The sequence below is a fragment of the Zonotrichia albicollis genome, chromosome 17 (assembly GCF_047830755.1).
Source record: "Zonotrichia albicollis isolate bZonAlb1 chromosome 17, bZonAlb1.hap1, whole genome shotgun sequence".
Classification (NCBI taxonomy): domain Eukaryota; kingdom Metazoa; phylum Chordata; class Aves; order Passeriformes; family Passerellidae; genus Zonotrichia; species Zonotrichia albicollis.
Genome location: NC_133835.1, coordinates 14,048,930 through 14,075,857, shown reverse-complemented (window position 1 = coordinate 14,075,857; position 26,928 = coordinate 14,048,930). Strand labels below are relative to the sequence as shown.

The following is a 26,928-nucleotide window of genomic DNA, read 5'->3' as shown; positions in this document are numbered from 1 at the left end:
CCAGAGATGGATCTAAAGGGACAATTTGCTAAAAGCAGAGAGAAAGAGCCCTCAAACAAGTGCTGGTGATGCTGCAGGGCTCACACTCACCCTGCAGTGCCACCCAGACCCCATTTGTGCCCCACAGCCCAGGCAGGACTCACCATTGCATTTCCACATCCTTTTGGCCATCAGCTGCCAAGTTTGGAAGGTTTCACCCCAAAAGCAGCATTGCTTTTGTTAAATCGAGAGCCCAGCCCAGCCTGGACGTGCAGGAGGCTGTGCCCTCATTAGTGCCCCTCATTAGTGCCCCCTCATTAGTGCCCCCTCACAGTAGTCTCTCCCTCACTCTCTCCCAAGGATGAGTTGCCTCGCTCCAGCCTCCCCAGGTGCCTTCCAAGCTGATAATTTCAGTTCTGAGATGTGGTCAGAGGTGCTTGGTGAGGTCTGGCACCTCAGGAGTTCCAAGAACAAAACAGACCTAGAAAATTTTGCAGAACACATTTGGTTTAAAAAACTTCATAATAATTTAATACAAATTATGAAGTCTCACAATAAACAACACAATTAATGCTCCTCTCAATGCTATTATCACAAAAAATGCATTTAACAACTCAGTTTTCCTTTCCTGAAGGAAAATAACTGCAAGAGAAGAAAGCAAAAGTTTCTTCCTTATTTCAAGACAGATTTTCTGGGGAGTGACTCAGTATTTTCATGAAACTGAACATGAATTTGGATTTGGTTATTGGCAGCTTCTCCCTCTCCCCCAGCAATGCGGGAATGGTGAAAGGTCAAGTGAACATGAAATTCCAGACAACTCCTTTTAAGCCTTAAAAGCAAGACACAGAAACCAGTTTTGCAAAACACCAAGTCTATATTTACATCCACATGTAATAATATACTCAACTAAAGTGAAATACATCATAAATTAAATGAGTAATGTATGCCTGCTGCTTGCCGACTTCCGGTTCCAACAATTAACATAGAACAAAATGGAATGAAATAAATACATTTAAAAAAGAAAAAAGGAAAAAAAAAATCAACAATTTGTACCTCTATATATGCACTGCTATTTCCAAAGGAACATACAAAACCAGTAGTATCCCAATAGTTAATACTGATGGGCAAAGTGTGGTGGTGCTGCCATGGAACGGAGTCTTCAGGTCCATTTTTCCATTCCAACCCCAACAAAAGCCTTGAGGGAAACTGTACCAGCATGAAGGAGATTAAAAACAAACCAGCCTCAGGTCTGTTTGCTGCAACACGTTAAAAAGCAGCCCTGCCCCTGTGGCACAGCACTGCCAGGACAGGGAGAGATCACACACAAAAATAGATTAACCCTTTTCCAAGTGAATTCATCTTCAAAAATAGGCTATAAAAGTGCAAAACTAGGAAAACAAAAATCTAGATTATGTACATATGGCTCAGCTTATGAACAGGAAAACAGGTCAATAGTGTACAATTTCCTGATACACAGCACTTCATTCCATTGCCAGTTTACAGAGACATTAAAAACCAGTCCCATTTACAGGAACCAAGACAACTGGAACATCTCAAGTTGCATAATGAAAAAACAAGAGTTTCTAGGTTTTGCTATTTTACATTTGCTTTAAGAGGGAAGAGAGAAAAACAAACAGTGCAAAATATTTAATTGTTTTGTTTTACTAAAATATATGGAAGTCAAAGCCAGGTACAGAAGGAATTAACTCTTAACTACAACTTCATGAGAAGAAACAAGGAAGGCAAGTTAAAAATGCAACAGTTCTGCTTTACTGGCTGGTAACTGGCCATCTTCCCTTTACAAAAATTAAACTGCATGTGCATTAGAAAAAACTCTTGTTGTCTTCACAAAAAAAATAAAAGGAGATATTCTCCCATTTACAGGCTATTTCTCACTCATTTTAAACACCCAGTGGATGCTAAAACTTGACATCAAGAAGCTTCCAAGCACAGTCAAGTAGGCTCCATCACAGCCACATCCCTTTTGCAGTCTGCAGAACCCAAATTCGTATTTCAAGGCTCTTATTTGAGACTTTACAGCTTTGGACAAAGGTGCAAAGGAGTTTTCTTTCTTGAAATGTGACTGTGTGGAGCTTAGTACAGAACCAAACATTTGCAACATGGAGATTATTATTGTTTCTCAAGCAAGTCCCAGGGATTTTCTGTTTGCATGGTGGCAGAGGTGTTTTTTTTAAGAGGCTTCTCTGAAGAACAGCAACCAGTGCCAAGAGAAGAATCCAGCCACATTTCAGGAAATCCAAAATGTCAAGTATTGCCTCATGCTTGCATTTCAAAGGTGCTGGAAGGAGCCCCAGAGCAGCAGAGCCCTCCAGCACGGCCTGGTCCTCGCCCAGCCAAGGCAGATCAATGTCAGCACCGTTGCTTTCGTGTTCACAACATTTATAAACCGGACACTTTCTGACAGTTTATTTGGAACTTTTAAAAAAACTAACATAGTTCAACAGGAAAAAAAAAACCAACAGATGAGAAACTTTCTCTTTTATGAAAAAGGAGCATTACGCCAACAGGATTTTCAACTTCAATATTTACAGTTTACCTGAGGTGCAACGATATATATTCTTTCCAAGAGAAACTCTTCAGCAGCGCTCAAGTATGTAAAAATAGAACTCCTACCTAATATTTGGTCAATTAATTCTAATGAGAAATACTCAAAAGTCAAGGTCAAGATATACATTCTCCACACACCTTCATAACCCAACTGTTTAGACTACTTTTGTATGGCTATTTGGTACAAAATGTTAAAAGAACCAATCTTATAAAACTGTAGTGTTTCTATATACAGTACAATCACAGCTTAGTTCAGTAGCTTTCACCATTTTCTCTTCCTCAGGGGATGAACTGCAGGTACAACTCCATGGAATATGCACTTGTGTCCTTAGACCTGCAGGGGGAAAAAAGAGGAATAAATATGAGTTTGTGGTATACAGCTCTAAAATACAGCACAGTTTTTGCTGGGAGGAGTGTCTGTATAACAAAGGGAATTCCTTCCACATCCTTGCTGAAGAATTGATACTGCCATGGAGGTCTGCACTGCCAGCTTTTATCTGGCAAATAAAGTCTACTCGGGAAGATGCTCAGCCCCAGGAAGTATCTCAGGCATGAAATCAAGTTAACAACACAACCAGACACACCTATGCCTAGTAGGAGGACAATAAGAGCAGTAAGATTAGAAGAATAGCAAGAAATAAGTGTTTTAAAGTGTTATCCTCCTGTTTCTCTTCAAAAAGTAGCATCCTGTATTAGCACAGAAGCCACTGCTCCAAACAATCAGAGCTGCCCCCCCAGCATCTGGTGATTTTATAATTTTTATCTTTTCAGGCTCAGGCTTTCACAAGCTCTCCTCATGCTGTGCAGGAACCTTTGATGCCATCAGCACCTCATGCAATGTTTAAGGAACAATTAGTGCAGGAGGTTTGGGTACCGTTCTGGAGTGATTCAGTTCTTCTTGTCACTGGGTCTGAAGGGTGTGTTCCCCACAAAGGGCTCAAAACTTCTCTTCTGCAGGAGGTTGCTGGGTAAGGGCTGGTATGACACTGATCTCTTTCCTGGAAAAAAAGTCATTGAAGGCAGTTAGCACTATTTCCTGCTCCTCCCAGGTCCACAGCAGCATCCAGAATCCAAAATTCCTTGACAAATCATCTCACAATCAGGCCTCAGAATCTAGATATTCCTCTTATAGGAAATTCAGGACACAGAATAAATACAAGGAGAGTAAAAAGATAATTTAACAACTCTGTGGTTTTATCCAAGTGATGCCCAGCTCCCAATTTTACTCATTTTATTTGCATGAAAGAAATGTCTTTGCTTAACTCATCCCACAGCAGATGCCCTACCTAAGTGCTGCACCCCTCATGCCTAAATCAGTTCCTGTACTTGTTTGAAAACTGAATTTTTCAATGAGTATTTCAGAGGGAAACTGGGGTACTTCATTGCTGCCATGGAGGATTACATGGAACTCGTGACACTTTAAAGAGTGTTAATACAATTTACTTGCAGACCTTTGTTAAGCAATTTTCAGTCTAGTCTACAGGTAGTTTTGTGTTTATCTGAGACCATTAATTCACATTTATAGATGTGAAATCAATGCCTGCTCCATATTAAGTCTTACTAGCTTAGGCAAGCAGTCAAAAACACTTCATAAAATGAAGGCAAAAAGTCCAGAATCATTACTCCCACAGGATCCAAAAAACCCAACTGCCATCCATATTCCATGAGAGCTTCCAGTGCTGCATTGAAAAAAGCCCTCCTGATCTTTAATTAAATTAAAATGGCACAGCCAAATTAATATTTCAACAGAATCCACGGAGCCATTGGAGTGTGTCACGAGCAATTGTCTTTAATTTGCAGCCTCTGCCAAATCAATCAGCCAACAGGTTATCCCTGATAACATGTTGCCATTGCAAAGGCAACTAATTTGAGAATAACACAAACTGAGTGGTTTCAGAATGTTTCTGTCTCTTCAGGGCAACACGGGATGGCAAAGCTTACAAGCAATAAGGGAAAGCATCATGCTTTAATCAAGTTTGCCAAGTGGAACATATTCTCCTGACAACTTGATCCAGCATTTAACATGCGACAGAACACGGTGGGGGCACCACGGGGATGTTGCCACAAGGCACACGGGCCCTCACAGAAAGGTTTTGACATCGTGGATTATGAAATCAGCAGGGTTCAGCAGGAGGAGAGGGCAGAAAGCTGCAGGTCTGCACCTGCACAGCTCTGCAGATGGTATCACACAGCTGAGGTCCAGAAAAACTGCTTGGTTTCGTATTTTTAACGAAAAATAAAAAGAATTTAAAGAAACTTTAATCGCTGCTCTCCATCCACAATAAAATTCTGACACTGAGAGGTGGCTTGGCTGTTACCCTACTGAGAAGGGTTCAGGGTATCAAGGTTTGGGTTGGGTACTTCTGAGCAAATTGGTTGAAAAATCAAGAAATTACCCTTACAAACCCACATCTTCTAGCCCAGGGCTTTTATGGAAGTTGCTATGAACACCCAGCAGAGGGGGGCTCATTTCAGAGCCTTTCCAATGGAGGAAAGAGCCATAAAAAGTTGCTTTTCTCACCCGGAGCCAGCACCGGGTAATGAGCAATGAAATGCTCATTTCCATAACAACAATGCTGTCAAATCAGCTGCAGCCACCGCTCTGAGGGCTCTGAACAACAGCACCAGTGCAAAGGTCTGGGCTGCAGGGCACCAGGCACCAGGGCAGAGAGGCAAAGCCCAGCCCGGAGCTCTCCCTGGCACAGCTGGAGCTTCCAAAGGCAGAGCCCGGTGGGTTCCCGAGGAGTCCCTGTCACACACAGAGCTGCTCCTGCAGCCGCTGCCCCGGCCCACACTGCGGCACCTCCACACCCTCACTGATCCCGGCCACAGCTCCTGTGCTCCTGGGCCCAGTGTGCAGCCGCTGCCCCGGCCCGCACTGCGGCCCCTCCACACCCTCACTGATCCCTGAACTCCTGTGCTCCTGGGCCCAGTGTGCAGCCGCTGCCCCGGCCCGCACTGCGGCCCCTCCACACCCTCACTGATCCCGGCCACAACTCCTGTGCTCCTGGGCCCAGTGTGCAGCCGCTGCCCCGGCCCGCACTGCGGCACCTCCACACCCTCACCGATCCCGGCCACAACTCCTGTGCTCCTGGGCCCAGTGTGCCGGTTCCTCTCAGACCTGCACAGCCACAGCCCTGCACCAAAGCACGAATTAACCCCATCTCCTCACCCCTCAGGGACCCAGCTCTGGTGCTTTTCCTCCTCCGCTCCCTGCCCAGCCTGGGCACACAACTGCGACACCTTCCCTCACCTTTCCCACAACCCACTAGCAAAGCCTGCATATTTATATATAAACAGAAATTATTTATATGTGATATATTTTTGAAGGCCACAACCTTAAAACAAGCAAACAAAAACCAGAACAGAGTGAGCAAATACTTTTTTTTTTTTGCCTCATCACTAAAAGTGGGTTCAGTATTTGCAGTTTGCTGACCTGAGGGAACACACCCCTGGCTTGTCACCATCCCAGACTACTGCAGAGGAGCAACGTTACTGCTTCCAGAGAATGGGAGCATTCAGAGTTCAGGAACTTCACAGACTTTCAGACTACACAGCCCACACAGGCTATTCATTTTTATAATGAGATCTTCGTCTCAAAATTCAAAGTCCTGTATTTGTAGCTAAGTCCATGCTGAGCTCAGCTTCAAGTCATAAATACCACCTTCTACAAATAGTCAGACAACTGCTTAAATATCACCCAGCACCTTTTAATCTCGGCCTCCTGCTGACTTTTTGAAAATGTTGACCAAGGACAAAACACAAGAAGCATGTATTTTGTAAAGTACCAGAGTTCTCTCAAAACATCACAAATCATTTATCTCTGCTAGGCCCACAAGTTTCCACAGAGCACTGCTGCACCATAATTAGAATAGCAGAAATCTGTTGTCTTGATTTAACAAAGTATTCTGTTCCTACTAGAAGTTAAACATTAAAAAAAAAAATCCATTGAAGAGCAGGAGTCCAAAATTTACATCAGTTTTATGATCTGCAATACATCCCTTTCTGCTCTTGAAGGGAACAACTGCCCATGGCAGTTCTTTTTTTTGGTAAAAAGTTTTATTAATATTCCAGATGGTCCAAGACTTCTGGCACATTAAGCAGAGAGTCTCATTCCATATCCTGGATTAGTCAACATGTCTGGAGTGTCTGATGAGCAAACAATACATGTTTGCCATCAGAAACCCATGGCAGAGGGGAAGGGGAACCTGAGGAACTACAGACAGCTCTTTAAAATTCAGCCCTTCCACACTCAATTCCCCAAACCAGGAGTTTGCTGAACCTGGATTTTAGGTTTAAAATCCAAGCACTGACTGAGCCTGGTGAAATGCTAAGTACAGCTGTATTTTCAGTGTTCCAAGGTGGGCACACACTCACTCCCATCCCATTCCCGTCCCTGGGCAGTGGGGTGAGGAGGAAGGAGGGACTGTACCTTCTCCTGTCGAGCTGGTGACCTGGCCATTGCTGGATCCACAAGAACCATAAAGTGACCCAGAGCTGAATGGCTCGTAGGGTTTGAGAGCAGTCAATCCATTGGGAGGATCAGCATCATCTGCACTGAGGAGCCCTTGTTTGCTTGGCAGAACAGAGGATGTGGGTTTGGTGCGAGGGTATTCCTGAGGTAGCAGATTTGCATATCTGTTTGCAACGTGAAATCTGCTCATTTCGTATCTCCTGTAATTAGCCAGAGGAGAGTCCAGGTGCTCCACAGCTACCACAGAGGGTTTCATCCGTTTGGAAGAGCTTTCTCCATAGTCCAGGCTTGCATTGCTCCCAGATTTACTGCAGAGATAGTCTCTGCCTCGCTGGCAAGCCCAGCCAGGTTCACTGAGGTGAGACTCCAGAACCCCATTCATGCTGCTGCTGACCAGACCAGACTGAGTCACTGGGGCACCCAGAACTTTGATTTTATAGTCAGATTTCTTTACTCTGTCCAGTACTGGAGAGATCCTGAAGCTGGAGTGCACTTCTTCTTGCTGAGGTTGTCTGTAGTTGTTTGCCTGAGCTCCAAGGTTGCTTTGCTGTTTGTGAAACTTGAGGTTACTGGGGGCTGTGCTGCTCGACTCGCTCGCGGGGGGGAAGAGAGGGGCTTTGTTCTGAGGAGGGGCACACTGCTTGGCTTTCCCTGGCTGCAGTGGCTTTTGCTGTGGATTTGTGGAAGCCTTGTTTTTGCTGGGATGGAGAGGCAGAGGAGGCACGTCCTTGCCCAGCAGGGCCGGGGGGCAGCCTGTGCGCCGCGCCTTGGCCACGGCCTTGCTCCTGTAGCCGTTCTTGTTGACAGTGTCAGGGTTGTACTTGTGCATCAGCCTCTGGTGCATCATGAGGACCTCGGGGTAAAATGTCCTGTAGGTACAGAAGGGGCAGGTGCTGGGGGCCAGCAGGCCTCTGCTTGCAATCACTGAACACTCCTGGGAACTCTTGCTGGTCAAGTCCAAGGGCTGCTCGTGACAGTCCACGACAGGTCTGCGTCTGTAGTTCTCAGTGCATTCTTGCATATTGTTCACATTTTTCCCACCAATAAAAGCACAGATGTACTGGACATCATCTTCCTCTGATGCCACAGAAGCCTTTCTCTCTCTTTTAGGCGGGGCTTCCTTGGTTTCCTTCTCAGCCTTTAGTTTCTCCGGGTAAGGAGCAGGCACATTCTCAGGTACTTGATTCAAACTGCTACAAACAGAACCTTTGTTCGATTCCCTGGAATTGTTCTTTACTTTTAAAAAGACTGTGCTGCCCATTGCATTGCTCAAGGACAGAACTTCCTTTTGCTGCTTGGCAGGTGGGCAGCTCTCAGCATCTTTGGCACCATCAAAAAGCCTCTTCAGATTTTTGGTTTCTGGAGCAGCATCAGCAGCCAGCGACAGCGCCGTCTCCTGACCCCGCAGGGAACCTTTGCTGTCACCCTTCCCATCAGCTGCACTGTCACCGTGCCTGTCCTTGTGGTGTCTCTCTAAATGATACCTCAGGGAAGTTTTCTGGGCTGCTGCATACTCACAGAATTCACATTTGTACGGCTTTTCACCTGCAACACAAATTCATCAGTAAATCCCTCTGAGATTCCAAGTCTTGATCACAAACACAAGGGAACATTGTGGACTCAAACACTAAAACTGATTTTTCTCTCCCCTTCCACACACTCCTAAGTCCCAAACTCATGTAAAAAATCTAAACAACAGTATCTTAATGCTTTTACTAACTACAGTGACATCTTCTGGCTGTGCTGGGATGTTTCCACCCGCTGGCTGTGGATGGAGATGGGAGCTGACAATGTGTTGGGCCAACCCCAACATCCCTGATCACCCCACAAGTGCCCTGTTCCCAACACCAACGGGGCAGCTCCACTGCAAACAGAGCTGCCCCCCAAGAACACACAGGCAGCAGCAGGGAGGGCTTGGCTGGCTATGCAAAACAGGGAGCTGACATTATTTAATTTACATAATTATAAATTGTCTTATCAAATTTTATTTGCAATTATTTATTTTGTTTAGAATTAGAGGAAACTTTGTTCTTATCATCAGCAATTTTGAAGGCAGTTTCTGTTTTTCAAAAGCAAAATCAAACATTCTATCCAAGTGGATTCAGCAGATTTCCCTCCCCTCCCCAAAGGTGTAGCCCCCATTTACCTGTATGAGTTCTGAGATGAATATTGAGGTAATAATTGGAGCGAAAATACTTTCCACAGTAGCTGCATTCTCTGGAGGTCCCAAGGGTTTTAACTTTTGTTCTTTCCAAACTGTCTTCATTTTTATCTTTGGGAGAAAATACAGGCATATTATGAAGAGCAAATGCAAATTTGCAGTCTTGTTAAAAACAGTAATTTTTTAATGATAAACCTAAAATTCTGAACTGCAGTCAAATTCTACACTCTGCAAGTAACTCTTGCTGTGTTTTGCTGCACTCTAAGTAACAAGAGAACAAGAGTTAAAGAGATTTCTGTCCACAACACTGTGGTTTGTGACAGTGACCAAGGAGCCCACAGAACAAACAGGATTATAAGCAAGATTCAAAGAAGAAGAAGTTCTTTTTATTGACCTACAGAACCTTGATGGAGAATGGCTCATCTCAAATACTCAACAGGTTGTAACTGTATTTTGATTAAAGGGGATGCTTGAATTAGTGCAAGTGGGATGATTCAGACAAAAACCTGCTCTGTGCACGACAGTCAAACACAGAGTGGTGGGGAGGGAAAGCAAAGATGCCTTTTGTTTTAAATTAATTCTAATAATGTATTATTTATGTGCTAATCTATGGGATGTCTGTAGAGTGACACTCCTTAGATTTGATGAGGAGTATTTCCTACAAGCTCCTTAGATTTGATGAGGAGTATTTCCTACAAGCTCCTTAGATTTGATGAGGAGTATTTCCTACAAGCTCCTTAGATTTGATGAGGAACATTTCACTGTGTTATTAAGCAGTGAGGAAGTGCCAGGGTGTCCCAATGGTGCCCCGGTAGTGCAGGAACAAATCCAGGGATGCCCAAGCAGTTGCGGTGCAGAGGCAGGAGGTGCCACAGGAGGGCGGCAGGGACAGCGCAATGCAGAGAATTCACCGAACAGCAGCGGGCACAGCGGCTGCGCTGCGGCTCCACTGAAACCCAGGCGGCTCCGCTCCAAGGCAAGGCTGACTGGAAGCCCTGGGAGGAAGGAGACCTTCGGTGTGACTAAGAAGTCGGATCTATAACAGACTTGAAAGAGTTCTTTGAGGTTCCTGCCTGCTGGAAAGTGTCTCTCCTGGAAGTGCTGCGTGGCTCAGCCTGTGAGTTAAACAAACAGCTGTGTCTCCAGAGGGGTGACTCAGCAGCTCGCACCAAAATCTGCTCTGCTTTAGGATAAGGCGCTGAGAAACAAACTAAGCAACTTCACATGAGGTAATCATTTCATTCCTTTGTTCCTGCAGGCAAAATAAAGGGCTGCACATTACCAGAAATGGCCAAGTCAGGCCTGTGTGGGTGCCAGGACATTCTGTACGCCGTGTCTTGCCCTGAGATTATGCAAGTGTCTGTTCCTCACAGCCGGCTGGGAGCATGTCACACACAGAGCTGCAGATCAGCTGGAGACTTCTGCCAGGCCTTTTGTCCCTGACATGCAATCTTTTTCAATTAAGGAATCATTCAGTATCACTTGCTTTTCTAAGACACTGACATGCAGAATTCATCCTGGGTAATGTACAGATGGAGTCCATCCACGCTGCCAGCAATCCTTCCAGGCACAGGAGTTAAATACACACCTCTCTTACATACAGGTCCACATATTAACAGCCTGTAGCCTTACACAAATGAATCAAAGATGCTGGTTCTGACATTTAGGCTTTCAAATTACTGTTCAGAACAAACTGAACTTGCAGTTAGAAAGAAGTTGTAAATTATTCTTTACTTCTCAGAACCTCAAAAGTTTGAGCACTGAACATTTTGCTTTTAGAAGATAAAGGGGGGAGGAAAGTGAAACTGCAATTATTTTTCATAAAATACTCTTTGTAGAAAACATGTGCTGGATGAGAAGGGATATGGGACACCCCAAAGCATCCAGTGAAGTTAGAGACAAAGGGTGAGTAAACAGTGACTTTTTCCAATTGTTAATCTCATTGCTATGAAATCGACTTCAATGACTGCAGTAACTGCAAGAAGCCCCAGTGTAACTTCAAAGACCTCAAAATGGCAGCATCCAAACTTTCCTTACCCTCTCACTTTCCTGTTCCCTTTCCCTTACCATAACATTCCCTGTCTAGTTTTTGAACATTTCCTATCACGTTCTGAAAAGATAACGGAAAAGCACGACGCGTTCTTTGGCTCTAAGGAGTTCCTAACCAACTCTCAGCAACAGCCACTTCCAACTGAAGTGCTCCCAGTGCCACTCACCTAAGTTAATTGTTTCTGGCAGCCCATCTTCAGAGCCGTCCTCAGAGCCCCCCTCCATCCTCTCTGCTGCCCCATTCTCCTCCAGGCTCCCCATGATGTCGGCACAGCAGCTCCTGGCAGCAGTGGAAGTGTCCCCATCGCCCCGCCGGTCCCTCTTGTGCACTCTGGAGTGAAGGACCAGCTGGTGGTACGTCCTGAAGGCTTTCCCACACTCAGAGCAGTGGGTTGGCTTCTCTTTGTTCTGGGATGATTTAGAATCCATCTCCATAGAAGGCACTTCACCAGAGGGATGTTTCAGTTTGTCCTGGGTTAGGTTACCATTCCCTGTGAAACTGCTGTTTTTATTTACCTTTGACTTCCCTGTAGTTTCAGCCTGGCTACCTTTATTTGCATTCCAAATTTCACAGAGTTCTTCTTTATCTGAAGATGACTCATCGTTGTCTGTACTTCCTTCTTGCCCTGGCTCTTTAATCTGCCCATGACCAACTGCAATTTTACCTTTGGTAGCCAGCTGCCATGCTTGATACGTGGTGAAAGGATCCAGCTCAGCGATCCACTTCGCAAGCTTCTGCAGTTTGTCCTTTTCTGGAACCGAATTTGGTCTTAAATTCAAGAATTGGAAAAATTCCTGGTTTTGAGACGTTTCTTCTGCATTGACTTCAGCAGTCACTTGGGGGCTTTCACCGTTGGGAACTGATTCTTTGGTATGCACTTTGCTGTGCTCAATTAGAGTCTCTTTATTGTGAAATAGGAAACCACAAACCATACAAATTTTGTAAGGTGACGTTACGTTTTCAGTTACGTGCTCCTGCACCACCTCATTTATTGTTATGGGGCCTTCAGAACCTTGCTGATGCTTGTTTCTGGAGCCAGGTTTTCCAGTGTGCGTTCTCATATGATTTTTGAGGAACCAGGGCTCTTTAAATCTTCGCCCACAAACATTACACCAATAGGTGAAAGAATCTTTATGCTTTTTCATGTGCGCCTCGATGTCGAAAGCTTTATCAAACGTCTGCCCACAGACTTTGCAGCTCAGTTCCTCGCTGTCCTGCTCGGTGCTGGGTGAAGGTGAGCTGGTTCTCACCTGGCACTTGTCCAGAGGGCTGAGATACTCAGCCTCCACCCTGAGCACGGCGGGCTCGCACAGCGTGGGCCTGTGCTCGCTCAGCACGTGCTTCCCCAGCTCCTCGGGCTGCTTGAAGCTCTCGTCACAGAACATGCAGTCCAGGGGCGTGCAGCCCTCGGCCTGCAGCAGGAACTTCTCCTGCAGGCTCTTGTAGGAGATGGTGCTGGTTCCCTTGATGGTCATGGGGGCGTCGCTGCTCTCCATCTGGGCTCCCACGGCGCTGGCTATTCCCTCGGGTCCGTCCATGTAGGCCAGCAGGGGCTGTGTGGGCATCTTTCCTCCCTTCTGCTCCTTTACATCTCCTAAGGGCAGCCTGCACTTCTCTGGGGGGGCTCCCTGATCACAGTAAGGACACTTGTAGAGTTCTCCAACATGTGCTCAAAAGTCTCTGCTCAGCTGGAAAACCTCTGCCAGGAAAATGATTTTTAGGTTGTTTTTTTTTTCTTTCCACCAGCAGAAATTGTTTCTTCTTCAGCTTTATGTGCTTTCACACATCCCAGTAAAAGAATCCAAAGATTTGCTCAGTGATGGGATGAGGTTTCTTTTGGATTGTTTCTTCAGATTTTTCAAGTCTACAGATACAGTCAGTTGCACTTAGGTTTGTTGCACAAACTTTTCAAATAGTTGCATTGGGTAAAATACACTCAAGGCCAAGTTCAGTGCCACAAAGAAACTCCAGCACCTGGGAAAGAGAGAAAATAATTAGTCAGATCTTTCAAAAGAGAAGTATTGTCTCCCAAATAATGAAAATATTAGGGCTGAGAAGCATCCAGTGCTTTAGAAGAAAGCGTATTTTTAAGAGCCAACTTTTCTACTTGCCAAGTTGAAATAGTTTGGTCTCGAACATCCCTCTGTTTACAACTGTTATTTCTTTGCAAGGCTTTGTCTGTCCTTTCTAAACCTGCACTTACCCAGTTATATAAAGCTGCTGAAACCATATTTCAGTGCTCTCCTGAACTCATAACAATGCAGCAGCCCAAGTAACCTTTCCTTGAACCTGTAAAACCACAGCAGAACTTCACTTGTTTGTCCTCTAAAGGCTGTTAAGCAAAAGGCTTTTTGCTTTTTTTTTAAGACCAGATAGCTTGGCATCAGCTTTTATAGTCCTGGTACAGAGGGAGTGTCAGCAAAATCTTTGTATGAAGAACCATCCACCAGTCCCACTACTCAAAGCTTTCCCTATCAACCACAAATTTACAATGCCTGTGACAATTCTGGGCTGGTACAGTAAGAACATCTCAACATTCTGTATGAACTAGTGATGCTGTTTCTTGAACAGTACTTAAATCATCCAAGAGGCCAATTATTACATTATGAAAACAAAATTCTTCTACTTTTAAAGTGTCACAAAACAAAAAATGATTTATTGATTTTACTCACAAAGGTTTTGGATTCTGCAAGATTAATTGGGGTTATAATGCAGTTAATCACAACTCCAATTTAAATCTTGATGTCAGTTATAATGCCTGGTAGCAGTAACTCATGGGCCACCACTTTGGACTCACAAATTACAGTTTTGTGGAGTTCAGGACTCCAGTTGATAAAATTTTTGGGTAAAGGAAAAGTCTAGCAAACTAATGCAAGACTAATATAAACTGCAGAAGAATCATTCTGAGCCATTTCCAAATAAAGTAATAACTAATGAAAAGAATTCATTCAAAATCTGACTCAAACTTTGGCAAATTATTTCCTAAGAGCCAGCTGGCCAGTGGCTTGAGCTAATATACCCCAAAATACATTGTGCTCTCTAACTCTTAGAGCAGAAAACAGCATGGACACAGTTGGGGTTTAAAATTCACCTCCATTTCCACCTCTGCCTTGATTCCATATGGAAAAAAGGAAGCATTTTGTTTTATTTCACCCAAAGAAAGGACAATAATTCAACCACAGCCCTGCAATAGTTCAGGCTGCCAGCCTTCCACAATAAAGATGATTATCAGTTGATTCTCAGCTATTTCTGATCAGAGCTGCTTGGACAGAAAAAGTGGTCTTAAAAAATCTTAAACCATTTCAGCAGAAATGAGCCCAGGCAAGAGAAGCAGCTGGGGAAGGAAACCTCAGCACACACTGGCAGAGTCGTGGATCCAACATCTCCAACTCTGCATCCACTTCCTGCAGCCCTGCCCTGAGAACACTCCTTGCTTTTCATGTGAAAACTCAGCACCTCCTTTCCCATCAGGCAGACCACAAGATCCTGGGGCCTAATGAACATGGGTAAAAAATAGAAAATAAAACACCACCACACCAGAATGCCAGCAACAGGAGAACATTATTGTTGCCAGCTGCTTGTTTTTCATTTTTTTCCTGTTTCTCTAAAGTTTGAAGTCTCTTCACTGCCCAGCCCTCAAACCAGGTTGACACAATCAGCACAATTAACATCAAGAATTGTAGAGGGTTTTTAAATGCCAAGTTGTTTCTGGCCTGGGCCAAAGGCTTACCCAAATCAGACACAAATGCAGGACCTTGCAGGGTGAGCTGGGGTGTGAGAGGGAGCAGATCACTGCTGATGGCGACAGAACCTGCATTTTCTGCAGCCAAAGTCTCTTCTCTAACTACGCCCTTTATCCCCATTTTCAGTTTCACCACGGCCATGATTAACACTTCCTCTCTGCAGAATGAATCAAAAACCTCCTGGAACAGGCAGGTTCACCTCAGTGTGGGTGACACTTCTGCTTTCCTGCAGCCTTTGCCTTTCTGCCCTCCCCACTCAGGCCAGACCTTCCCTCACTCCCTATAGGCAGGTGGAGGAGCCAGAACCAAAGTTTGAAGCTCAAGTATTCAAAAAACTTCTTCCCTTTTGTAAAACATCAGGGGAAAACATATCAAAGGCTGCTGGTTAGCATGGTTTATACTTCATGTTCCAACTTGCCTTTTTGTTCTATTTCTACTGGAGTTTTAAAAGGTATTTTTTACCCAACATGCTACAGCAAAGCTCAGTGAGCATCTGCCTGAAAATAACTTAAGTTTCGAATTTCAAAAAAACAATCCAGGCAAGATTAAAAAAGTGGAACAAATTTAAGAGTGGAGTGCTTTTGCTTTCAGAGCCACAGGGAAGTGCCCTGCAGGAAGAAGTGTAGAAATGCTGCTAGAGAGAGGCCAGAGGCATTTCTGGGGCACCAAGGCAGATCCAAAGGGCAGTGCCTGCACTCAGTCCCTCAAGCTGAACTGAGACTCAGCAGCCACTTCCCTGCTCGTGTCTACAAACAGAAAAAGCCAATTAAGGTTTGTTCCACTCCCACTGTGTGGCACTACAGCAAACACACGACAGAGCAACAAGAATGAAGTCACTGGAGAAAGGAAACAGATGAGAAGCAGCAAAAGGCACCCTCAGTGCCCTGTTCCTTGTGGCATTCTGGGCTGAGGGGGGGGACAAGAGAGCACCTTCAACATGGGGCAAACCCAGCCTAGCATAAAACCAACACCGACAGCCACAGCCCCAGGATTTCTTAGAATTTAAGCACAGGCAAAGATCACACCTAGGGAATGGCCCAGGTTGGTCATGGATGGGTGAAAAATCCACCTCAATCAATCAATAACATCTTCTCTAATAAATCTTCTTTGGAAACAGGGCTGCTTCAATCCATCTCAGCTGCTGGCAAACAAAACCTGTCCTCACAACCCCACAGAGTGTACAACCAACACCTGGGTCATGAGAGCAGTTCCACAGGAGCTTGGGGCCAATTTTGGTGGCTATCAATAGGTCTGAAGCCCTTTGGAGACTTCACCAGGGCCCTCTGCAGCTGTGCTGGCTGCTCAGAGCTCTCACTGCTTTTCACAGAGGCTCTGAACAGTCCCAAGAACCAGGCACAGCTCATCCTCCAGGCAGCAAACAGAGCAAGATATTCCTGTTCCAGGAATCTGCAATGCCTCTGCAGCTCTTGGATCCACAGGAGAGCTGGGAAAAAACTGCAGGTAGCATTTCTGAAGGGAAGCACAGATACAACTAGACAAGAATGCATTTAAACAGAGAAGAAGAAAGAATACAAGCACTGGAGTCAGGAGGTGAGTTAGAAAGCTCACCTCTGTATCTGGTGATTACACACTTCACTCTGATTAGATCCATGCCTTTTACAAGCAGGCAGGATTTCATGCTCTTGCTGTTCAGACAAGCCAACACATGCCAGAACTACAACCCAAATATCCCCACCAGGATTTTATCCATTAGTAATAAACCTTTCTTCCTACTGAAGATATTATGCCTTGGATTTGAGGACCAAAAACGCTGATTAATTACATTCCTGTTATTCAAAACCCTGGAGGCAGCAGGAAAAGTGTCCAGAGTTGCCTCAATTCTGGTGTTTCCTTGGAAAAGTGGACAACCTGCAAGACTGTGACTCTGGCTGAAGGTCTGTGCAGGAGCTCAGCAAATAAAACACAGTACCTGCATTTCTCGTGCCTTCTTTCACTTTCAGAAGACAAAAGGACACACCAGTATCAGAGACACTGAGTAAAGGAACAGAACAAAACAGGAAATCCTTCCTTCCAACAGCTGAACAGCGATAAACTTGCTACAGATGAACTCAAGGCTGAAAATAAAAAAAATGACTTATCCCCTCACAGAACAAGGCAAGAAGTTGCACTTGTGAGCTGCCTGTCCTGTGAGGGCAGGGCAGGGCAGGGGGACCATTCCTGGATCACCAACCCACCCCAGGCCCAGGGTGCCACCACAACCATAGCTCAGCTGGGAAGAAAGAATGGAACCACTGGAAAAGTTTTAGCCTGAGATTTAGCACACTTCAGCTCACCCCTGGCTGAGTGTTTCAGCAGGTTCACAGCCATACCCATTGGATTTATAAACACCACAAAACACCCAGAAAGATTCCAGTGGACAGATGAGAACTTCTTGTTTGCATTGCACTTGCCACACAACCTAAGAACCACACCAAAACCCTGCTGCATATAAATGGATTATTAAAACAGAGAAAAGTTTAATTAAGTGCCTGTAGAGAAATTTCATTTATTTTTATTAAATTACACAACCCAAGACAAGATATTACATAGTCTTGAAGATTTCTTTGGGAAATGACCTATCAGGAGTAATTTTATTGCATTTCTACTTCCTGCATTTCAAAATTTCCATGAATATGTAACAAGAACTCAAGACACACCTTTCAGAGAACAGCACAGTCTAACCATTGAATTTCCCATTTGAAACACATTACAGAGGCACTGGGAATAAAAGTTGCACGGCAAGTCTCAGGATAAACAACTATTCTTTGCTAATTCAGCCCTGCAAAAGTATTGTTAAACTGTTAAAAGCGACCTGGAACAATTACAGAAGTTAAAGTAGTTGCTGCAACACTTTCTGAAAAAGAGAAGTGAGAAACTTGAAGAGTTACAGCCAAATCCAGGACACTGAAGTTACTTTTCTTCTCTGGCAGATAAAAACTCAAGACACAACTACCTCAACAAACCCAGATTCTCAAACTCAAGGCCAGCAGCAAAATTATCACTGCTTAGCTGACCAGCTTCTTCCAGCTGCTGCAAATCAACCACCTTAATTTTTACTGAGTCTATTGAACTTGAGAAAATTACATGCAACTCTCATTTCCATTTTAAAAAAAAAAAAAACTACAGTTTTCCTTATGTTTCAAGAAGTTTCAGGATATTAAGAGTCATTTTGCATGAACTGTTCTTTCCTCTTGGTGTGTTTATGCCCCAGAACAGATTGCTGGTAAATAGATTTTACACTGCTGATTGCTTATTGGAAATTACAAATTTAACACCTTTTTTTATTCCAATTTCAAAGATTTACTGTAGTTGTTCCAGTCCTATTTAAGGACCACAGATACAACAAACCAGTTAGCATCACTTTTAACAACACCTCAGTGGGACCACAAATAAAAACTACTTTATGTATGTGATCTGTTTTATCTGGGCACAGCTGTGTTCAGGTGTAACACTGATCACAGGCACAGCAGCTCATGCATAAATAAAAACACCTTCAAATCCTCAACTAAAACCTGAGCTGAGGCTCAACTTCAACTTATTTGGGACGGTTTTTTCTGCTCCTTTCTAAGGAGGGCAGGAGCTACTCCCATCTTTAACAGCAGATGTTAAAGATTATTAATTATTAATTATTCTCAAACTTCCCAGAGTGTTCTGTGGTAGCAGAGGAGCACGTGAGGGATCCCAGCACCGAGCCTTTCATACCAACCGTGCAAGCACAAAACTGTTTTTTATACTTTGTTAACAGCTCAGCCTGATAAAGAACTAACACGAGCACTTGTAAAGGAAATGGAGATTCAGGGGGAGGAAGGGGAGGAAGAGAGTTGTTTGTTTCAGTTGCAGGAAAGATCAAAACGAAGATGTTCAGGTTGAAAAGAGAACATAAAAGATGACCCTAAACTGGAATTTCCACTCCCTCCATCTGCAAATTTAAGTCGCCCTCCTTAGGCTTCATCCTTCAGGCTTGAAGATTTCAAAGTTTTCCTAAACTTAAACTCTTTTATGGCTTATCCTTTTTATCCCCTCTAAGAGAGACGCTCAGTTATAGTTCCTTCTGACACCACCAGAGATTTCCAACACAATGATCCTAAAACAATTCACAAAAACACAACCAGAGTGAGAATACACAGAATTGGAGACTGTTATTACCCAAGCATTTCTGCACACACACTTCAGAAAGGTTTTGAGTTGAAAGCCTTTTGCACTCAGATAAAACAGACACACATGAGAGTCATTCTCCCCCTGCAGCCTCGCAAACAGGATTTTAATCACCAGTGCAAAATAACTCATAGTTAATAATGAACAATATTAGGAAAACTCCCTCCCCCCATCTCAGACATCTATACTAATAAAAACAAAGGATATCCTCTTTCTCTAAAAAACCTTTTCCTGGAGTCCCTTTTTCTTGAGGGCTGTGTGTGTGGCAGGGCTCTGGCAGAGGATGGATGAGCTGAGTGTGTCTCCTCAGAGCTGAATGCCTCTTCTATCAAAGGATGCAATTACCCCTTTTAGAGCAGGCAACCTAGAAGCTTGCAGCATTCTGCACATGTTTTTCCTCCACTGAGCAAGAGCAAATATAAAAGAGACTAATTCTTGGCATTAAAGGAGGAAGCACTACAAGTAAGTATTGACTTTTAAAGTTCAGAAGGACTGCTCAAACTGCCAGATTTTCTTCCTTTTTCCCTCTGATTAGAATTTCTCAGGAGCCACAAAACCAAAGTGTACTTTAGACAACAGAAGTCACCAATACCCGTTGTAGAAGAGCTGAAAGATACAAGAATAATCCTATTTTAAATAAGTCTGGGACACATTTCACCACTGCTGTAGGATGATGCAACTTCATTAAATCAAGAAGTTACATGCACTTAAACTGGCAATGACCCCTTACCTTACAAAACAGTTTATTGTTCTCTCCACAGCAGGTAAAGGCTCTCGGTGGAATGAGTGATACATTTTTATTGTTGAGTCAGTCTCACCTTACACACACTGCCTTGTATGTTTAGTCTTGGTTTTCATTTAGAAGAAGGTACTTTCAGAGACCTTAAAAGCAAATTTGACTTTTTTACTTCTTGGCAGAAGGGTGTAAGGTCTCTCCCACAGCCACAAGTACAAAGAAGTGGTAAATTCAGTTTACCAAATTAGACATAATTCCTTATTACTCAAGAGCCAGGAGTTCCTCTGCAGCAATTACAGGCAAGCAGCATCCCTTTGGGCAGCATAGGTGAAATAACAGGAAAAGAGATTATTTTACTACTCCTGAATTTGAGAGAAGTGGTCAGTTCCAAGGAGTTCCCTTTGCTAATGCCATTAATGTGCTCTCAAGTGTGAAGCCAGCTCTCAGGCAGCACAGCTCACACTGCTGCCCCTTGGAAGGAACAGAGCACTCTCTGATCCCTGTCCTCTGCAGGGCACTTGGAAGTTGTCACTCTCAAACACAACCACAATTAGGTGCTTGCAAAAAGCAATCTTGAAAGATGGAGGAAGGTACAGAGTCCAGGAAAAGACATTTAATTGTAGTTCAGTCACCCCTGGAACAACATCTGAAGGTATTAAAATAGAAAAGTGATAGAAACAAACACTTCCAAAAGCTGCTCCCCTTCTCCCATGCAGGTGGGAGATCTCCCAGAGATTGAGGGAGACTTTTTAACCACCCAGCCTTACATTCCCCCTCAGCAGTGGGGGCTGCAGGGATGGGTGAGGTACCCAACAGTGGGCATCTGAGCTTTCAACAGGCAATTTCAGACCCCAATCTTACCAGCATAACAACAAAAACAAGTTAGAAACAAACAGGGAAGGTGAACACAAAGTGGGGGGGCTGCAGGGATGGGTGAGGTACCCAACAGTGGGCTGCAGGGCCAAGCTGGCTGTAAAGCATCTACAGGAGTCTGAGCTTTCTAACGGGCAATTTCAGACCCCAATCTTACCAGCATAAGAACAAAAACAAGTTAGAAACAAACAGGGAAGGTGAACACAAAGTGGGGCTCCTCTGGGCCACCTTCACATCCATTTTCCCTACACTGCACCAAACATCACTCCCTGGTGTAAATCCCAGCAAACCCCATTTGCTTTTCCTGAGCAGCAAAGGAGAGGGGCTGAGAGAGCCCCCAGGACTGTGCCCATCCAGCTCCCTGCTACCACAGCACAGTGCAGGCACCACACAAAGGCCTCAGTTTCCCTGCTGCAGCTCAATCAGAGCACGCTGCGCTCCCTTTATTACAGTGAGAAATGCAAGTGTACCTATTGCGCATAAACAAACTCAGACTTTGATACTTTTAGTTACATAAAATCTGCAGCTCATAGAAAAGCACCATCCAGTCAATTATTCACTTCTGCTTGGATGGTTTTCTGCTCCAGTCTTGAAGTCACCCTGATCTACATAGATCTCCCTGCATATTCTACCCACATTTCCTCTTGTGCTTTCTTTTGAAATCCTCGAGGCAGCCTGATAAGCAATTCCATCTCATTGTGTTTCCAAACACGTTTGTCACCTATATTTTTAATTTCAAACTCATTTTTCCCAGCATGTACACTGCTCTACTTTGAAACTGCAAAGTCTGCTCTTATCACACTGCTTAAAAAAAAAAAAAAAAAAAGGAGGAAGAATCAAGAGTTCTAGATTTATGATAAGCTATAAACTATGCTCTGACCAAAGTCATATGATTATAACAGTAGAAGTTTTTATTTTTCTCACTGACATACACCCACGTTTGGCACAAACAAGCTTCATCAGCAACAAAAGGAGATTATTCGGCAATTCCAATGAAGGAAAAAAAAAAAGTTGATTTCTAAAAGCAAATTATTTAGAGAAAGCAACTTTCTGTTTGGAAGCACATAAAAACCTAGGTAAATTTAGACTGAAAAAGGCTTTTTTAGTCCTAAAACACAACATGTGTTGAGAATCTTACATAGCTTGGTCATATCCTTTTCCTTACTTTTGTATTCAGTTGCAAATCTCTTGTGGAATGAGTCACATCTCTCTCAAAGCACGCATACAGTAGTCAGCAGAATCCCCTCAGCACATTCATGCACCAGGAAGAAAAAATTTTATTTTTTTTTTTTCCTAAAGTCACCTTCGAAAGGCGGGGGGGTGATGAGAAATGCCCCAAGTGGGTTAGAAGATAAAAGCAATCCCTGAATCGGGGCGATGTGAGATGTGGGAAGGCTCTGAGGGGGCTGGAAAGGCCGAGTGTCCCCAGCGAGAGCTGAGCTGGCACATGGCAGCCCCGCCGCAACGCCAGGGCTCTCCTGCTATATTTAAAGACAATACCTCAACAGCGAAGCATTACAACATTTAAAGTGAGATAAATAAGCATAAGACACAGGCAAATATCCTGGGTTATTTAATCATCCCGAAAGCGGCGTGGAAGTGTGAGGCGGAGTTCAAAGGTCAAACTCTTCTTTCAGCTTCTTGCAAAGAAAAGAAAGCTCAGCCCATTTTACCTTGGGGAAAGGGGGGCTGCTCTTTCCATATGCCAGCATTTCATAACACAGGAAAGAGGGAGTGTATTTACATATACACTGGATGGAATCTTTGCCTAGGACAATGCATTCCAAATCAAGATTCAGGTTAGAAAGAGCTGGGACAACAAAAAGTCCCAAAGAACAAAGAGAAGTTAAAATTTACTTAACGTTTCCCCAGAGCTTCTTAATTGCAAACTCTCAGATTTTTTTTTTTTGTAACTAAAAGTTTACTGTAATCACAGGATTGAAAGTCTGAGTGAAAGGCACAGTTCCCTTTTAAAATAATTTCCCCTGATTACAGTAATAACTTAGCACTTTGTATAAAGCATGGTATTAATCTATCAGCATAGTTCTAAATGAAAATACAGTGGTAAGAGGAGGGATTTCTGAAGGTTAGAAGAAGTGCTCAAAAAGGAATTTTTGGAGTGTGATCTAATGAAAGGGGAAACCAGAATCAAGTAGCCTTTTGTGTAAGACAGTCTGATAAAAAGGTGCTAAAGTTTATTATCTTCCTCTCTTTTCCAGCCCCTACCCTAAATCCCGCTCTCCCCACCCCTCCACCAAAACAAAGCAAAACCAAAAAACATTATTCACTTAAAGAGGAAAGAAAGAAATCCTCTAATGCAAAGCCTGGAAGCCATTCTCTAAAGACTACTTAATATGAAACTTTGTTTACAAGACACCAATATAGCCTCCTTACCACACTCAAAACCAGAAAACATCCACTTATTTAAAGAAATGCTTTTTCTATTTTGATCAACAAGGAACGTCGGTATTCATTTTAATTTTAAATTCGGCCCCAACAGTGCCATATGAATGTTTAAAACTCATCTATGATATGCACTGTTTGAGAATGTTTAAACAAAGGAAGTAGGAAAAGCCTTAAAATACACAGCAAAACTTAATGGCTTCAATTTTTAAATATAGCCTGATTGCAGCATGGCAAAATTATTCTCTTATGCTCACAGTCAGCCTTTAGAAAGAATAAGTGCAGTCAGTGGAGTAATTTGTCCCACTGGAAATTCTGTATAAAACATCTACCTAAAATAAACAAGGCTTCGCAGCAAGAATCGTCAGTTGCCATTAAGGACACACCTTAAAGTTCTTACCACACAGTAACTAAACAAGTACAAACTAGTGGGGACTGTTTGCTACTTTTGTCTTAAAAGTTAATGAGATCAATTCACTGCTCAGTATCAGATCCTCAGATCATTTTCTGCAAAATGCAGCAGACAAACAACCCCCAAAACACGAACATCCAGGCTTTGAGTGGCTGATGTGTTATCAGCAAGCCTGAGCTTCTCGCACAGGGAATAGAAATATTCACATTTAAACCTGACACCACGTACCAGTAAAAGGTAAAACGCTGGAGTGCTCAGAATCTGGAGCTCTGGTACTGGAAGGCAGCTGTTGTTCCCCTGCCTTTTCTTTTGTTGTGCTTAATCTCATGTCAAGTCATTCAACCAACTCCAAAGCGATGAAGACATAATTGAACAACCTTAACTAAAAACTGATCTACTGTTCCTCAACTGCCATATATGCTGTTTAGAGATTAAAAAAAGGTTAACTTATGAAAAACAATCCACAGAATTTAAATCAGCAACTCTGCTGCATGCAGAAGAGTCGCTTGGCTGAGGGCCAAGCCAATCAATAATCACTGTAATAGCCGTGGTTCTAAAGTTATTTGTTTTTCATATTCACCACCCTGAAAAACTTAAAAGGCAAAACTCAGATGCTGATTTCAGGAAAGAGCCTAAAGAGATCGAAAATCCAAGTATTATGCTCAGCACGACGAGATTGCTCACTAAAAAAAACACGTTGCAGAACGATCAGTGATCACAAAGCCACATTCCTGCTACAGATCTTAAAATATTGACTCAGTTACAGAACTAGTAAAGGGGAAGAAAAAAAAAAACCCTCCTCCACCCTCGCCCTCTTCCCTCCCCCTCTGCCAAAGAATGCAGTTTATCCCACTTATTTGCAACTGTCCTTTTCTATTATCCAAGGAAAGGCTGAAACCTCAGTGTGGACATCCCAAATTAAAGTCTCAGTCGTATTCCCAAACCTCCAGTTAAGAAGAGCTCCTAAGAGCAATAAAACATGGCGTTAAAGCATTTGCAAGCCATTGTCACAGCCCTGTGCTCGGGTACCTTTGCAGCCCCAGAAGCAGCCCCCAGCAAGCATGGAAGCGTTGGTCAGCAAGTCAATGCCTGCTATTCAACTTGTAGTTAGGCGTTTTATTTCTGTGTCTTCCAGATCATATCACTCCCGCATTTCACGGCCTAATAAAATGTGAAGAATGATATGCTCCCTTCTCTCCCCCCCTCCCTGCATCTGAAACTGCGTTATTTCCCTCTCCTCTTTTTCACACATTCTTACAAAAACTTCCCTTTTCACATACTTCTATAAGAAAATATTTCACTGCAGCTATACTTCAGTTCCTATTTCTATTTTCGATTTTCACTAGATTCTTCTGCTCCTGCCTCCCCCTCAAACCCACTGGTAGAAACTGATGTAGTTTTAAACCTCTCAAGGTCATTTCAAAAATGAAAAAAAAAAATGTTGCCTTAAAAGAAAAAACCTTTAAACACACAGCCCCCCTAAACTAAACCCTTTTCACATTCAAACGCCTTTCATCAGCAGATCAATAACCCAACAGAAAGATTTTTGTTCCCCACCACTTCAAAACTATTACACTTCAATTCAAATACTTACTGGGAGTCACACAGCACATTTTATGGGATGGCTCATTAGAGAACATACAGACCTTACTTTGGGTGCAGGTTTTCTGTGTGGGAGACAAACAAACAAACAAAAAAAGCCTCACACCCCAAAACAGAAAGTCCAGGGGGCATCACGGAACAGGAATGAAATCCAATCTCTGGATATTCTAGAATTTTATTGTCCTCGCCTGGCAACCTCTTTTGTTGCTTAAGAAGTCAGTTGAGCCTTATTTATTTATTTTCTAAACTTCCTATTCCCCTTTAAAAAAAAAAAAAAAAAAGAAAGAAAGGAAAAAAAAAAGAACCACGATGCTAAAGAAATGATCGGGAAGGCTTTGGTCTTTGAAAGACAAAGGTAAATGAAACAAAACCTGGCAAAACGGATCAATAAACTTTTCATTAACAACCCCCCCCTCCGCCCCATGAGCCACTTACTACAAATCCTTCTTCCAGGAACATCTTTGACTCACAAAGAAATATTCTCGTGTCGCCGCGCACCCCCACCCCGGCCGAGCGCGGCCCCGGGCCCGGCGCGGCGCCTCGGGGGGGGCCCCGCGACCCCCCAGGTGTGGGACGGACGGCAGCGCGGCCCGGCCGGGGGCGCCAGGGGAGGGGGCGGCGGCGCGGCGGCGGCGGCAGCGCGGGGCCAGCGCGAACTTTGGGTGGGAGGGAGCTGGGGAAGGGCTCCGGCCGCGCCGCCGCTGCGCCCGCCCCGCGTGGGGAGGGGGCGGCGGGAGGGGCCGCTACCTGCGGGGCCACACACACCTGGACCTTCCTCCGCCCCCCCGGGCCCGCGCCGCCCTTCCTGCCGCCTCCCGCCGTCCCCCGGGACAGCGCGGGGACAGGGGGGGGCTCCGAGCCCCGCTTCCAACCGGGCCAAGGCGGGGGGGGGGGGGGGGGGGGCTGCGCCCCGAACCCTTCAGACATGCCGGCGGCAGCGGCCCCCCCGCGCTCGCTCGCACAACCGGCCCCTCACGGCAGAGGCCGCCCGAGGGACGGGGCTGCGCCTGCCGCAGGTGCCCCCGGGGGGGCGGGGAAGGTGAGGAGGAGGAGGAAGGGGCCCGGAGCCCCCGGCAGGTGCCCCCCAGCCCTGCCTCACCTGAGCCGAGGCGCCGCGGGGCAGCGGCCGCGCCGCGCTCGGGGCACTGTTTGTAAACGGCTCCGCGGCAGCTGTTGCTCGGGCAGCCCCGGGCCACGCCCCTCCCTCTGGACACGCCCCCCGGGGCGGGGCCTGCGCTAGCCACGCGCCCGGCGCGTTTCAATCAACGCTGGCCCCGCCCCCCGGGCCACGCCCGGCGCTGGCCACGCCCCGTCCCCTCAGACAGGACATGGAGTGATGGACGCGATCCAAAACACAGCCGCGCCCACCCAAACACGAAACACAGAGCCGGTGTCACCCAGGCACTAACGTAATTATAGCCAATACACCTCACCAGCATTGATCCTTGCGTGGGTCACTGGGGACATGATAAGCACGACCCTTTTTGTCCTGTGGCTGTAGCCCCGAGTGCTCAGAGAGGGGCCTGGCACCCATCAGGGCTCCTCGAATACACAGATTTACTGTGCAAATTGCCCCAAAAGAGCACAGCGTTCATCTATTTTTCATTTTTTTAAACACCCAGCTGCTCTGCTCCAGAGGGATGGACACTACAGAGGAATGCAGTGCAGCAGGCAAAGAATTAAAATACATTTCCAAGTGTCCCACTTGGCACTGAGGAGGTTTTTAGGAGTTAAATGCAATCTGTAATGCTGTTAGCAAAGTGCTTAATCTC

The 26,928-nt window shown here is 44.7% G+C and overlaps 1 protein-coding gene across 2 annotated transcripts; it reads right to left on the bottom strand.

Annotated features, from left to right (window-relative positions):
• Positions 1-833: 833 nt before the first annotated feature.
• On the bottom strand, positions 834-26,402 carry ZNF217 (zinc finger protein 217). 2 transcript variants are annotated; one of them, XM_074553502.1, is made up of 6 exons: positions 26,256-26,402; positions 11,399-13,206; positions 9,168-9,293; positions 6,980-8,566; positions 3,422-3,545; positions 834-2,881 (listed from the first exon to the last, which is right to left on the bottom strand). In XM_074553502.1, exons 2-5 carry the CDS (start codon positions 12,795-12,797, stop codon positions 3,436-3,438), a joined length of 3,222 nt encoding a protein of 1,073 aa, XP_074409603.1. In that variant the 5' UTR covers positions 12,798-13,206; positions 26,256-26,402; the 3' UTR covers positions 834-2,881; positions 3,422-3,435. The 2 variants fall into 2 exon arrangements, with proteins under 2 accessions (XP_074409603.1, XP_074409604.1); XM_074553503.1 differs by lacking the exon at positions 26,256-26,402 and adding an exon at positions 25,592-26,233.
• Between the last annotated feature and the right edge of the window lie 526 nt (positions 26,403-26,928).

Coding starts and splice junctions, on each gene's coding strand:
- ZNF217 (XM_074553502.1), bottom strand. CDS start 12,797: ATGCCCACACAGCCCCTGCTGGCCTACATGGACGGACCCGAGGGAATA. Junction 8,567..9,167: donor TCATCTCAGAACTCATACAG/GTAAATGGGGGC, acceptor TTTGTGTTGCAG/GTGAAAAGCCGTACAAATGT. Junction 3,546..6,979: donor CACCAGCTCGACAGGAGAAG/GTACAGTCCCTC, acceptor CTTTTTTTCCAG/GAAAGAGATCAGTGTCATAC.